Source organism: Zootoca vivipara, chromosome 3 (genome assembly GCF_965207765.1).
Source record: "Zootoca vivipara chromosome 3, rZooViv2.hap1.1, whole genome shotgun sequence".
Lineage (NCBI taxonomy): Eukaryota > Metazoa > Chordata > Lepidosauria > Squamata > Lacertidae > Zootoca > Zootoca vivipara.
In genome coordinates this window covers 86,972,284-86,987,459 of record NC_142586.1, presented here as the reverse complement: position 1 = coordinate 86,987,459, position 15,176 = coordinate 86,972,284, and the positions used below count along the sequence as shown (strand labels likewise).

Here is a 15,176-nt window from a genome sequence, read left to right as displayed (position 1 = left end):
TCCATACTTCATTGCCTCTCTGTTCATCTCCTTTCAATCTTATTAGCCTAGCCGCTGACTCACGTATTTGTTGGGCTCATTTACCTGCTTAGCTTCACCTCCTCCCATAGCTGCCAAGTTATCCCTTTTTTAAAGGGATTTTCCCTTATGCTGAATAGGCTTCCTCGCGAGAAAAGGGAAAACTTGGCAGCTATGCCTCCTCCCAGTTCCTAGAATCATAGAGTTGGAAGGGATCCTGAGAACTGTCCACATGCTGGTTCCTACATATCACAGACTAAGGAGACAGTCAAATGTGAGCATGACACCATAGCTTAGGGCATAAGAAGTAGTTCTGGTATTAAGGAAAACCCAGCCCACACTGTTAGAAACTGTGTAGACTGAATGTGTGTGTGTGTGTGTGTGTGTGTGTGTGCGCGCGCGCGCGCGCATTCAGGATTGTATCTACTTTCCTCAGTTGTGACTTCTAGATGTCTATCAGTTCTGTGTGCACAGACACTATGCATATACAGTATAATTTATTACATGCACAGGCTCACTTTAAGCACTGAAGAACCCAGTTTTCTCCATTTATGTGGCGAGAACTTATGCAGGTTGTACACATAACAGGGCTGCACGCGCATGAAGCTGATAAATACATGGAGGTTCAGAATAGGCATGGTGGGAATCCCACATTCCTGCCACACCTTTAGCCCACCTGCTTTGAAAAGAGCTAAAAGAGGTGGTGTGCTACCGTATTGCTGGGTGCCCAGAGTGAACAAGGTGCTAGCAATGTCACAAAAGTAGTAGCATGTATGGTAAAGAAAGTAGAATGAAAAATGTAAAAAGGCTCATTCATTTCACTTTGTCATTAAACAGGTGAATTATCTGAATTAGATCAGAGAAAGGGCGAGGGTATTAACCTTAGGATTAAAAGGTATGATGCCTCCAAGAGAATGGGGTGAAGATCATAAATCTATGCAGGCTGGAAAGAAATGAGATGTTTAATAGAGAATCTAATTGAAGTTTAAAAAATGTCTTGCCTGGTTTGGCTAGTGTCAACTTCAATTATTTGGGTTAATCTCATCCTGGGACGAGAAGAATAGATGTTAATGAAAATCTCCTAAGAGCAGCAGTTTTCTACCCCCAAAGTTCTGAAATTTCTAGGCCAGCTGTAGACTGAGGGCAAACATAATTCGAGTCACAAAAAAAAGAAAAAGATTTAAGCAGAACTAAAACACACTACCATCACAATTTCAAGGGAAAATACACCTCATCTAGTGCTTCTTGCAAATAAAAATAAAAAATAAAAGAAGAAAAAGGAGTAAGGAGAGCAACATCCTATGTTTGAAATGAGGCAGTGAATTTGGTTTGCTCCTCTTATTGTTTCTGTGCCGCTCTTTCTTCAGATGGACTGCCCATCTCAACAAGGAATAAAACAAAAATAGAAATAGTTGTATTGGAGCAGGAGCTCTGATGGCACGGGCATAGCCATATGTGCTTCTTTTCCTAAATCTTATTCCTAGATGTAGAAATCTATTTTCTTTCCCAGTACAGACTGAAGTTGAATCACAGTGAGAAAATACATATCCTCAACATATGGTGATATGGTCTGTTTTCCCAATTTGGAATGGGCAAAATAATTATAATTATTATTATAAAATAATTATAATAATGGCAATGAAATATCTGTTGTCTGTTGGCAGAGATAGTTGGATTATTTATTTTAGAATGTTCTCTTTCTTTTTTCCCTTTACTTTCTCCAGTTTTTGACTGCAATTTTGAATCGCACTGTGATCTAGAATATTCCCCACCGATGAAGGAGGGACATAACAGATCCTGGCACCGAGTGAGTGCAGATGAATTCTCACGGCTCCATCTTTTGGATGGCCCAGAGAGGGATTACTCTGAAAATTCAGCAGAAGGTGAGAATAACAATCTGTATTCATTGAACACGATGGTCGAAGTCTTATAACTCCAGGAGGAATAGGATTTTATTTTGAGCTTATGGTCTGTTTCTCAGCAGGTGTTGGGGCAGATGTAAAACGTTTGCTATGAAAGGTTGCAAGAAAATTTTTACATGACTAATAAGAAGGACATGCAATCTTATGAACAACATCTTAAGTCAATTAGTCTCTGGAAGTGTTACCTGTACAACCTGTACAACCTAAACCAGAACTGATACATTAATGGATAGATTTTTAAAAAATCTCTTAACAAGCCGTGATACACATGTGAGAACTTCCTGTTAACAAATGTTAGAAAGTGACAAGGCGAATATGTGATGAAATGTTAAGCAAACAGGCTATTGTTTGATAATGGCAACCACCGAACAAACAGCATAGACACTGAAATCTACCCTAAGATTTTGCTATAACCTCTCTATTCAAATGTCTTCAGGATCAACACCAGGCCATGGTGTAACAATGCTATTTCCATGCAAGTGTGTGTTCTGAATTCAGTTGTAGGGCTTTAATGCAAACGGCATTCAAACTTAACAAATGTTAGAAAGTGACAAGGCGAATATGTGATGAAACTTTAAGTATCAGTTTCAGTCAACCATTTTGTGCAAGCATTTGGAAGAGGTTAAGTAATGTTACCACTGTGGTGCATCACCTACTGTGTTCAAAATTTGTTTTTGTTTTTTTGTTTTTTTAAAAGAAATGTTGGTATTGACCTGTTCTGTATTTTGTTGATATTTTGCTGTAATCCACCGTGGAATAAGTATTTATATAGTCACATTACATGCAAGTTGAAATTTGATCATGAGGATGGAATTTGGTGATGAGACTACATTTGTGAACTATCTCCATAGCTGCCAAGGTATCCCTTTTTTTAAGGGATTTTCCCTTATGCTGAATAGGCTTCCTCGCGAGAAAAGGGAAAACTTGGCAGCTATGACTATCTCTAAGGTGTAAATAATTAGAACACTGGGGTTCAAGATTGCTCTCACTAACATTTCATTAGCAGGTTATAACTTCAAAATGCTGTGATGACACCCAAAGGGAAATGGCCCTAAAAGGGTTGCTTTTAGGAGTGCTGCATGAAGGCTGTGGAGTCAGATAAGTAGGCTGGGAGTAACCATTAAAATTCCAGGTGAATTCCAGGTGAAACAGAGCCTCTTCGGGGGAACTGTAGTGTTGTGATTCACAGCTAGCTGTTTCCTTTTCTGTCTGTAGATGATGACTTGAAAAATTTGCTCTTTCAGCGAGCATTTTCCATTCAGCTTTAAATCATTTTGCTTACAGCTGTTTGGCACAGAAGTATTGTGTGTGGTCTGCTTCTATCTTAAATAATTAGGCACAGTAATTTCAACCCCTACTGTTTGTTTCCTGAAAATGTGATTCCAATTAGCTGCCTCCCGTTTCAACTCCATTCGTAGATTGTGAGTAGGAGGAGTAAATTTGTCCTACCGTCAATTTCTGTTTGAAGATCCTGGTGGGAGACATTCCTAGAATAGGATAACACCTCCTACTGTCTCATCCTGACTCGAATGAGGCATGGATCCTGATTTGGTTCTGGATTCAGGCTTCAGCCAGATATGTATGTCTACTGGCTTTAAATAAATTCAGTACAAATCCGTTCACTTTATTTTATTTAGAAGGAATGTTCTCCAGATTTATTGCACCTTCTCCGTATATACAGATCTCTGTGGGTAACCATTTGTAACTAACTTGCTATGCGGAAAGTGTGATAACTTTCTAATTAGTCAAATGTTTTGGACATTTCCTGAGCCATCACATCATTTGTTGTTGTTGTTTAGTCGTTTAGTCGTGTCCGACTCTTCGTGACCCCATGGACCATAGCACGCCAGGCACTCCTGTCTTGCACTGCCTCCCGCAGTTTGGTCAAACTCATGTTCGTAGCTTCGAGAACACTGTCCAACCATCTTGTCCTCTGACGTCCCCTTCTCCTAGTGCCCTCAATCTTTCCCAGCATCAGGGTCTTTTCCAAGGATTCTTCTCTTCTCATGAGGTGGCCAAAGTATTGGAGCCTCAGCTTCACGATCTGTCCTTCCAGGGAGCACTCAGGGCTGATTTCCTTAAGAATGGATAGGTTTGATCTTCTTGCAGTCCATGGGACTCTCAAGAGTCTCCTCCAGCACCACAATTCAAAAGCATCAATTCTTCGGCGATCAGCCTTCTTTATGGTCCAGCTCTCACTTCCATACATCACTACTGGGAAAACCATAGCTTTAACTATACGGACCTTTGTCGGCAAGGTGATGTCTCTGCTTTTTAAGATGCTGTCTAGGTTTGTCATTGCTTTTCTCCCAAGAAGCAGGTATCTTTTAATTTCGTGACTGCTGTCACCATCTGCAGTGATCAAGGAGCCCAAGAAGGTGAAATCACATCATTACTGTACAATATAAATATTGTTGGTATGAGCAGCAGAAAAAAAAAAAACTTTGTCTAAACAGTGATTGTCTTTTTCTCTGAGATGTAAATGTATTTTGAGAGTTTGAAGCTCTCCAAATCTGATGAAGTTACAATAAATGTAAAAGATTGTTAGTTGGATGCTTCCTTTTTGCTTCTCACAGAGGTACTGAGACGAAAAGGTCACAGGACAAAATGTTCTGGGACCTAGCTAGGCAAGTGAGAATATTAGCATTCAGAGACAATGAATTATTGGACTGTAAATGCTTGCTGACTTTAATTTATGGTCCTTTTGACAGAGAAGGATGAGGGAGACACCACATGATAATAAAGCGATAATCCTGAACAAAATATTATATATTAATGTAACTAGAGAGAATAAATCAAGGCATTGGCTTGCAAGAAAATAAGCAACAAAGAAACATCAAGCTTCCTAGAGTGAGAATATAATAAGAAATGCCCAGATAGAAAGATAAAAGGGTACATAGAAGTTGGATAGTTCAAGTCAGATGAGTAACATTGATTGTATTCAGTGCAAAGAAAAGAAACAATGCTGAAGGCAGTAGCCACATATCTGAGAGCCAGCTTTGCATAGCTCTCACTATATTTTCAGATGTCGTTCTCAGGTCTATTCCCCCTGATATGTGAGATGCTAAAATAAGGAAGCGCCAGCGCGCCAGTGTGTGAAACAGCTATGCAAAAGCTAATTAGGAAAGGGATCAAAAATAAAACCACAAATATAATAATGACTTATTGTTAAGAATAACAATATTAAATTAATTAAATTTCTATACCGCCCTTCTGCCAAAGATCACAGGGTGGTTATACACATCTATGATGTGACCATTCTTGGAATACTGAAAGAATCATGGCTACTGTAGTTCGTTAAGCATACTTTGAATTGTAGCTCTGGGAGTGGAAAACTACAGTTCCCATGAATCTTTGGGGGAAGCCATGCACTTTAATGGTGTGTTGCATGTGCTTTAAGTGACTTTGAAAGTGACTCTTTCCTATGTTACTGAGATGCCTTAGCAACAGGACTGACCCAAGACATTTTGGCATCTGAGGTGAACCACAAAATGTCCCTCCCCCGCCAGAGAAGAAGGGGTGAGTTACAGTCTGCATCAGGAACAAGTGGTGGGGAGTAAGGATCTACAGTGAGAACAAGGGTGGGAGGAGACTCTTCTCCAAGAGGCTGCATTATGGGGCAAGCTGCTGAGGAGGCAGCAGATTTGACCTCCAAGGAGCACACCATAACTGTTGCTGTCACTGTGGCAGCAGTGGACAATGCATTTCTTGGAGGCCATGGATCTTGCTGCCCCATGGATTTTGCTGCCCGAGATGGTTGCTTCACCATGCCTCATGGATACGCCAGCCTTGCTTAGCAGTAAAGACTGTTCAGAAAATGAACATTTCTGCTTTGTCTTCATAGCACACAGACTGCTGCATCAGAAAAATGCAGAAGAGTTGAATTTTAAATTTTAACTTGGCATTTGTCACATTGTTTGCTCTGGGAACCTCATCCAGTGATTTCTCCGTGGTCTCATGGTTCTCTTCTGCATTTTACCGTATAGACCATGTAGCAATATTGCTTATATAAAGAAAATCTGAAAGGATACTAGCTTCTCCAATAAGGACATAACAGAGATGTTAACACATGGCAACTGTATCTGACTTTGAGGAACTTCCTTTATAGCTTAAAGAAAATATTCACTCTTAAACTAGCTAATTCAGAGGCATTGGCCTCATTAGTGACACAGTGAAAACTTTATTAGTACAGCCTTTATGCTCTAATGAGCTTTCTCCAAAAAGGCAGTACCCATAGATTAACATGTTTAATTTTGCATATGTCTGCTAATTTTGCAATCGGTTTATATTTATTTAAAATACAGAACTGGTATATGTGTGGGTTAGTCTGCTAATCTTCTTGAGGTGTGTGTGTGTGTGTTACTTAATTGCCTAGAATTTTTGTGAACTGAACAGCTTCTTATATAGAATGAAATGAAAACATTTAGTAGGTCTAGTATGTCGTATGTCATAAGTACGGTATATATATATAAATAATAATAATAATAATAATAATAATAATAATAATAATAATAATTTATTATTTATACCCTGCCCATCTGGCTGGGTCTCCCCAGCAACTCTGGGCGGCTTCCAACAGAAAAATAGAACACAGTAATCTATTAAACATTAAAAGCCTCCCTGAACAGGGCTGCCTTCAGATGTCTTCTAAAAGTCTGGTAGTTGTTTTCCTTTTTGACATCTGTTGGGATGTCATTTGACATCTGCCCCACAGGGCAGGCGCCACCACCGAGAAGGCCCTCTGCCTAGTTCCCTGCAACTTGGCTTCTCGCAATGAGGAAACTGCCAGAAGGCCCTCGGTGCTGGACTTCAGTGTCCGGGCTGAATGATGGAGGTGGAGACGCTCCTTCAGGTATACTGGACCGAGGTCATTTAGGGCTTTAAAGGTCAGCACCAACACTTTGAAAACGTGCTCAGAAATAACAACTTATGTGTCTGAAGACAAGCTCATACCAATGACAAACTTAGTTGGTCTCTAAGGTGCTACTGGAAGGAATTTCTCTATTTTATTTTTATTTTGTTTTGACGGCAGACCAACACAGTTACCTACCTGTAACTAGACTTATGTATCCTTCAGTATGAATCAGTTATTACTGTCTCTTGAATAAGTGAGTTGCTTCCATAGATTTATAGGGAAGAGAACAATGCAAAGAGATAGAAACAACAACAACAACAACAACAACAACAACAACAACAACAACAACAACAACAACTCTCCCCTCTTCTCTTGATGCTTTGAACACCCATGTCCAGGACAGGGCAATGTGTTGCATGAACCTTAACAGCACCACAAATTGCAGACCCTATACTTTCTGCCATAAATGTAAATGACTCAGACATTTGGACCACTGCTTTCAAAGGAGGAAGGAGGCTTTTCCTCAATTCAAAAGTGTCCCTTATCTGTAATCCATAACCTATATAACTTCATGGGAAAGCATGGAATCTTTTGGAGATTGTACAGGTATTTCAAGTGAGGATATATTTCAAGTTAATAGTAGTAGCTTAGTACAGTGTTTCTCAACCTTTTTTGGGCCAAGGCACACTTGTTCCATGAAAAAAATCACGAGGCACACCACCATTAAAAAAGTTAAAAAATTTAACTCTGTGCCGCCCTATATTGACTATATAATTATGACTGTAAGAAACACTTGCCAATTGCTGTGTTTGGTTGCAATCTCCTGTAATAAGGCTTCACAAGCCACTGATTTCTCTGCCAGCACAGGCACGTGACAATGCAAATCGCCCTTCTCGTCGCCGCACGTCGCGGCACACCAGCCAGCAGCTCGGTGAGAAACGTTGGCTTAGTATATGCATAATATTATACTTCCCAGCTTAGTAAAATGCCCTTGTCTACATAAATTCACAAAACCTGTGGTATCATCAATTAATCAGATGCATCCTATAACCTGTTTCTCTATTTTCTTTGGTTCCAACCAATGCTAGGACAATGATATTCAGGTTCTCAATCTACTGGCAGGTCAGTAGGACAAGTAGCAGGTTCTAGAACAAGTTTCTGGACACAGTAGGAGGCTCGTCCAACTAGGTAAGTAGAATTTGGTATCAGATATAATGAGATGGTGGTAAAAGGCGTTTCATCAGCAAAGGCCAGTCAACTATAGCTAGCCCTGAAATTCCACCTTTTCATGATGCACATGTTGGGCCATTCCTGGATACACTGGCACCCTGAGCCTTTCTTTGGATGTTGTGCTAGCAGCACAAAGACCTCATCCCAAAAGACAGGTCCTCTGCCTTCTAATACTTGCTACCAGGCTTATCAGTGGCATTCCTAGGGCATGATCATAATTTATACAACACACCTTCATATATGCACTGAGCATGGGGGAAAGGGTTTCAGTGAAACATTTCAAAACTGAAAAATAAAGCCATGGTAATTGATTGCAAGACAAGTCCTTGAAGATGCAGGCTTGGATTCTAAGTTCTGCTCCATAAGCAGAACAGAGTTCTCAGTCATGAAACAAGAGTTTTCTTGTCTTGCCTTCCCACTGAAAACCTGTTCCTGGGAGTTGGAGGACATGCCATATGGCTGAAGGGGGAACTGGCAGGGGTCAACACTACCGTTACAAAAAGGATGGAGCAACTTAGAATCCAATTCATAGAATCTATAGCATAGATATTAAAGATGGACTGCAAACCCTAAAGCATGTTAGGGTACAATTAACAACATTTTAAGAAATAGACAACAACAACAACAACAACAACAACAACAACAACAACAACAACAACAACAACTAACTACCGAACAGTCTGTGCATCTAGGTTAGAAAACCAAGCTGCCAAATTGGAAGAAATTTAATTTTTTTAAAAAGAGCAAGCATATAATAGATTAGAATCAATGGAATTGAGGGAGATACAAAGAGGCTGTAGATAATATAATGGTATGAAATAAGTATTGTTAGAAGATAATTATAATTTAATTAAGAGGTGAGATATAGATAGAGTGTAAAAGGATAAGATATAAAAGATAGAGAAATAATGTAATATTAAAGTAATAATTAGAGTTTATATAAGAGTTAGAGTTTACTAAGGATTATCTGTAAAGAAACGCAGAAGGAGGTGGAATGAGGGAGTCAATAGATTAGAAATAAGGGTTATAAATTAGAATTTTTGTTTTTGTATTTTTAGTATTTTGTGTTTTTTGTGTTTTGTATTTTCTTTTTGTGTTTTGTTGTTTGTTAAAAAAACCTTTAATAAATATATTTTAAAAAAGAAAGAAAACCAAGCTGCCAGATCTGCCCCTTCTATGTCTCTTGATGTATTTTCCATACCGGCATCCCAATTCAAATCCAAACCTCCAATCTGCCACACTGTGTGTGTGTGTGTGTGTGTGTGTGTGTGTGTGTGTGTGTGTGCGCACACGCGCTATAGTGTAAGTGTCTTTGCTTGGCTGAGCTTGACGAAGCTCTGCTGGCATGGGCATCCACTAGTTCGGAGGTCATCACTGCACTCACTAAAAGCATTGGTGGGTTGAAGCTGCCACCTGTGGTATTTCTGCCACCAGTAGTCAGCAAAGCAAGCAAGCAAAACCATTAAACAGGTCATATGAGAGGGCAGGGAAGGTGCAGAGCTGGGCCAGTTAAAGATCATAAAGTGGTCCAGGTACAGGCAATGGACCTGGTCCAGGACTCTCTGCTGCAGCAGCCTGAACCTGGCATTGAAAAAATGGGATGAAACACACACACACACACACACACGCCCTGTTCGTTCTGGGCTTCAGATGAGCCGGGAGCTCTATCCAGCTCCACGGCTGTCAGGCAGGAGTTAGGAAAGCTGCTTAACCCATTATGGGTTGAGAAGGAAAGGGGTAGCAGTGAGGACAAAGGAGTAAACAAAAGGATGCTATCTATTAAGGTTCTCTCCATAAAATAGTTCCTCTTCCTGGTTTTGTTTCAGCAAGGGACCTTACTTGCCACATCTGTTAGGTTCCATAGCTGTTCTGACTTTTGAACTGTGTGCCAAGTCACCTGTAATGTTAGGGAAACGCTTATGCTATAGGGAAAGAGGTGGGGTTTTTTAAGGTCATTAATATGATACGTGGATCACAGATGGAGATTTTGAACTGTTCTTAAATTTCTGAATATTCTTACATACCACATTTCATACATACCAGGTAAGTGCCACTTCTAAAATGCCCCTATGTAACATATATTGATGCTGCATAATGCTTGGAAGTTGTATAGTAAGATACATTGTAAACACATCTTGAAAGTATTGTATCACCATGTAACTCCTGCAGTAGTCAATCCTCAGGGGAAGGGGCGATGAACTAATGGCTGACATCATCAGCTGGGCAGCTTTCTAATTTAAGCAGATGCCATTCCAGTATTCAATTCTGAGAGTTTGTTTCAATTTGAAAGCAGATAATTATTACATTTGCTTTAATTCAGTTAAAGTGATCCGCAAGGAGTGCTCCCCCCCCCATGAAATGACAAGAAACTATGTCTAGCTGTTTGCCTATTTCTTCTTTGATATCTTTCTATTATGTGTATGGTGTGTTACATCACTGAGCAATTTCCATAGGATCTTAAGAATATAATTATCATAAAAATTATGATTTAGAAACAGAGCTGGCTGGTCTTATTTTACAAAACTCTAGCTAATTGGAGTTTATGTAGGCAGAGGGCCAAACAGTTTTTATTCATCTGACTCTGATGAATCAGACTACTCCATTGAGATATTCGTTTCACTTACTGGAATTAACAAGCAATGAATGATAATGAAAATAATAGAACACTGCGTTGGCATGATTGAACCTGGTTGTCGGAGCTTGGCTGGATTAGAGCATTGTAGTCCTATTGTGATCATTTGGTTTAAGTGTACTCTATTATATTTCTTACCTGCCGTTTACCACATGGTCCCAGGAAAGGTTACAGCAATAAAATATACAGTTCTAGAACCCCCAAACAGTTACACTCATAAAGCAATAATTCCACATACAAAACAGGCTGGGATAAAGAATGCAACTTAAATCTGTCATGGACTGGTTGGATGCAGAAGAATGGTGGGAGGAACCAGCTGGGGAACCCCCAAGGTAAGAAGGCTCAGAGCCTGGCGATTGGTGGTAGGATGGCGATGAATGGTCAGAGGGAGAAGACTGGGAAGAGGACATGTCAAAAACTGAACAGTGGCAGAGTTTGTGGCAGAGAGAAGTCTGGAATCAGAGACAGAAGCTGAAGCAGGAGAGGAGAGAAGTCAAGAGGCAGAGATGAGTCAGGCTAGTGAAGAGTCACGGGTGTCTACTCCTCCTGCTGCAAAATGCTCCCCTCCCCCCTGGTCTCCCAGAACCAGGAGAGGCATGAAGCAGAAGGAGCAGTGGCAGACATGCAGGCACAGTCTCTGATTGCTTGGAACACATCCTGGACAGAAGGAGACATAGCCAGCTGTAGGGAAGCACAGACCTTTAGTCTTGGCAACTGTTTCATGAAGGCAAGTTTTGAGTTACTGTACTCATTAGGCCTGACAGATTCTGTGCATATCCGCTTCTCAGTGTGATTTACTGCTGGCTCGCTCCTGTCAAAATCTCTCATATACACAACTTGCTATGCAATTTTGCTTAATATACGCCGCTTCTTCTTCTTCTTCTTCTTCTTCTTCTTCTTCTTCTTCTTCTTCTTCTTCTTCTTCTTCTTCTTCTTCTTCTTCTTCTTGTATACCATTTTCACTAACATATGTGTTCTTATGTACACTTTAACCTAGTATATACATTTTTGTACACGTGACTTGGTTGCAGAATTGCACTGCAAAATTCGGAGAAGTGTGAATTTTGAAGGATGGCTATGTTCTGCTTCACATATTGTTTTTGAAAGTGTAAATTTGTTGCATGCACCTATAAAAGCAAACTGAAATGAGTTTCTCTCCTATCCCTAGTTCAGATGGACTTAGAGTCATATGACTCTTGTAAATAAATTACGATTCGTGATACCTCGGTGCTAAGTTAGCTAGCTAAAGAAGAAAAACAAACATATAATATTATCTTTTTTGTGGAAAACTGGAAACTCAGGCAGGGCAGTTTGCCCAGAATGCTGATGCCTGTCCTTCCTCCTATTTAACGGCAAGTATTCAAGTGAGTGAATATTCAAGGGCCAATAAAGCGAGATGAGCGCCGTAACCCCAGAGTCGGTCATGACTGGACCTTATGGTCAGGGGTCCCTTTACCTTTATTCAAGTGAGAGGCCTTCAAGTGATGTATGTGTATAAGGATTTGATTTGATTTATTATATTTCTATGCCGCTTTTCATTCAAATGAATCCCAAACAAGTGGTTTAACAGCCCAGGAAACTGGTTTTTCAGTTTATTCTGATGGGTTCCGCAAATATAATGAGTTGCCAGATGTTTCTGTTTAAAAGCTGTGGCTTCTTTAAAAATTAATGACTTTCCTTTTTAGCTCGTATAATAAAGTAAATGTCTGTTAAACAAGGCCAGAGGTCCTATTTAAAAACTACTTAGTAAATGAACATGATAAATGATCCCATTTATAAACAAATGCCAAGATCTGCTGGAACAGTCTTCCTCTAGACTTGTGTGAGGTTGTTGTTTTCTAGGATATAGGGCAGCAACTATGGAGTCATGTAAGGGTGCGGGACTATGGAGTTAATATTCTCTATTCTGTCCCTTCAGGAGAGTATAAGATGATACCCACCTCAGTTTCCTGCCACGTAGCACCAGCTTCAGTTTCAGCTAAGTGAGGCAGATAGATGTGATTGTTTTTCTGTACAGTGGTCCATTTAAGAGATGGATCTGGCTTTTTGCAAACTGTTTTGAGAAGCACTATACTGTACTCAAGGCTGGAATGAAAACCCCACTTTTTGTATTAGATTATGGTGGACAGTTTAAGCAGCTGTCCCATTTTTGCCTTTCCTTAAACCAGGCTGGTAGCAGCAAATGTTGTGCAAGGATAGGTCTTGCTGTCACAACACATGCATGTGGGTCTACACACATCCTTCTCTTGGAAAATGAGTTTTATCATAGATCTCTCAAGTGATTAGGACACAGCACTTAATTATGCATTGTTTCCCACTTAAATCACTGGCCAACATGCTACATTGCATGGTGCTGTTGTACATACCTATTCTGTGCACTTAGGCTTAATTGCAAAACAAGTCATTATGTTCCCCTCTCTGCAGATCAGTGTTAACTGTTGGAAAGCACATTACTTTATGTGGAACACTTAATTTGGGATGCCAGAATTATTATTATTTAATTTAAAAAATATAACAAAATCCCTAGTGTTCTCTAGCCATGGAGTAAGTAGGGTCGGGTCTCTTTTGTTTCTCCTCATCACCTTTAGTAACCAATGTGTTTGGTAGATGGAGGCCACTGTGCATTGCTGCACTATGTCAGGAGAAATAACTGTACTTCCCCATAGCCACTGTGGTTCAGCCTGCTGCTCCACACCTGGGTAGGGAGGACTACCAGTTGGCGCTGCCTCTGGATAAAGGTGGTTGAGTGAGTAAGGCCGGACATGACAGTGCTTGTTGTTGCTAATGGAATGTCCTCCAGATAGTCAACTTATTGTCATCTCAGTATGTGGTTAAATAAGATGCAGTGCCCCTCCCGCCCCCACTAAGTACTCAGTTAATTGAAAAACAAATGCACATTATAGTGAGAAAGACTTGATGAGAAGGTTGACTGGCAAAAATTAATTAACTTGCTGTGTAATTGATAATAAGCCATTTTTATCACCCTAGCCAAACAGTTTCTCATGACGGTGCTGAATTATTGAGCACTTCTCTGTAGCTAAAATAACCTTATTAGTCACAGTACACACCGTGGTAAGTGTGGAAGACAACAAATCACTACTCTTCCTTTCTCGGGCTCAAACGACCTTACTACTTATTCCTCTTCCTCTTTCCCGTTTAAAAGTAAGCTCTATTTTTCTTTTCTCTCTCACGGTGACTTATTCTCCGCTAACCTTCTCATCCATCTAGAAATGGAGAAAACTCAACAGTTTGTAATAGGCAAAGTCTTTGTGAGCCTTCAGAAAGAAACATTGGGGAAAGCTCTGGCTTTTTCCGAGAAATCTCCACAGCTTGGAAAGGCCCAGCTCAGTTTAACCCCCTCTGCCATCACCAAAGTTGCCACTTTTGTTCTTTACCCGCATCCTCCTTCCACAAATTTACAAATTGTAGGAAGAGGAGGGGAAATGAGCCTCCACTGTGTTCCATGGGCCTTACTCTCTAATGAATGTGCATAGGATTGCAAATATTGTGGGTAGGGGCATCACATTGCAAATGCCCTCTTGGACAAAGAACCCAGGCACCTTGCAGTCCTATGAACTGCCCACTTAAGAAAGGCTGACACCAAAACCTCTGAGAAAGAAGGCAGTTCCAGCACCCTGCTTGTCTAGTCTGGAATGATTTATGCCTATTATTAATATTATAATTGCTATAATTATTAATTATGTAATCACTACTATTAAAAGTATTATAGTATGTATGAATATCAAACAGGAAGTTAAGAGGCCACATTATACCACCGTAAACTTTTTGCAGTGAATTAAAATAGCTTTTTGTGGAGGTTCTCTTGTTTTTCTTGGGAATGGGACTGGATTATTTTTAAAAGGGTTATTGTTTTAAATGCCAGCTCTGTGGATTTCAGATATGTGTCTAATGGGAAAAGGAAGGGATAAGCTATCAAAGGATGCCTTCTTCCCACAACATTGCACAACCTTAAAGCATGTAAATCGTGCAAAAGAAATCTTTTTGACCAAGGACTGTTTTCACTTTGGGGCAGCCTTTCAGGGTCACATACCAGAGGTTTGCTGGGCCAGAGGCAAAATTGGGTAGAGCAATAAATTACAGTTTTACCTTTTTAGAGCTGACTAGTTTCAACACATGCTTACACACCCCTCTCTGTCTTCAGGTAGTAAGGGGTGGATAATGTAGGGCAAATGAGGCATGTAGCCTGAGGGGACAGGACATGACCTGGAGAGATTCCCAAAGGCCATATATAGAGTCCCGAATGCCTACATTTGCACTGGGGCTGAGGTCCCAGCCGTGGTGAAAATTGTGACTACAATTGGATTTCTTCCTATGCCACTATTGTTTTCATATACCTGTATCCCACAGTTACTGTAAAACTCAGTAAGTGTCAAATGCAACAGCTTGTCCAGTTTTGTGAAATCAGTTTCAGTTACAGAATCCTGAAAAAATGGACAAGATGTTTACTTCTGCCTACAACCTGCTCTCTCAACCCTTGTCCTGATTTGAACTAGCCAGG

The 15,176-nt window shown here is 40.2% G+C and overlaps 1 protein-coding gene across 1 annotated transcript in view; it reads left to right on the top strand.

Moving 5' to 3' along the window:
* Positions 1–15,176, top strand: part of ALK (ALK receptor tyrosine kinase) — a 582,689-nt gene that overhangs the window by 176,494 nt on the left and 391,019 nt on the right. The window contains exon 3 of the mRNA XM_035110504.3: positions 1,743–1,901. Coding sequence (XP_034966395.3) covers positions 1,743–1,901 — 159 coding nt within the window. The remainder of the gene's footprint in view (positions 1–1,742; positions 1,902–15,176) is intronic.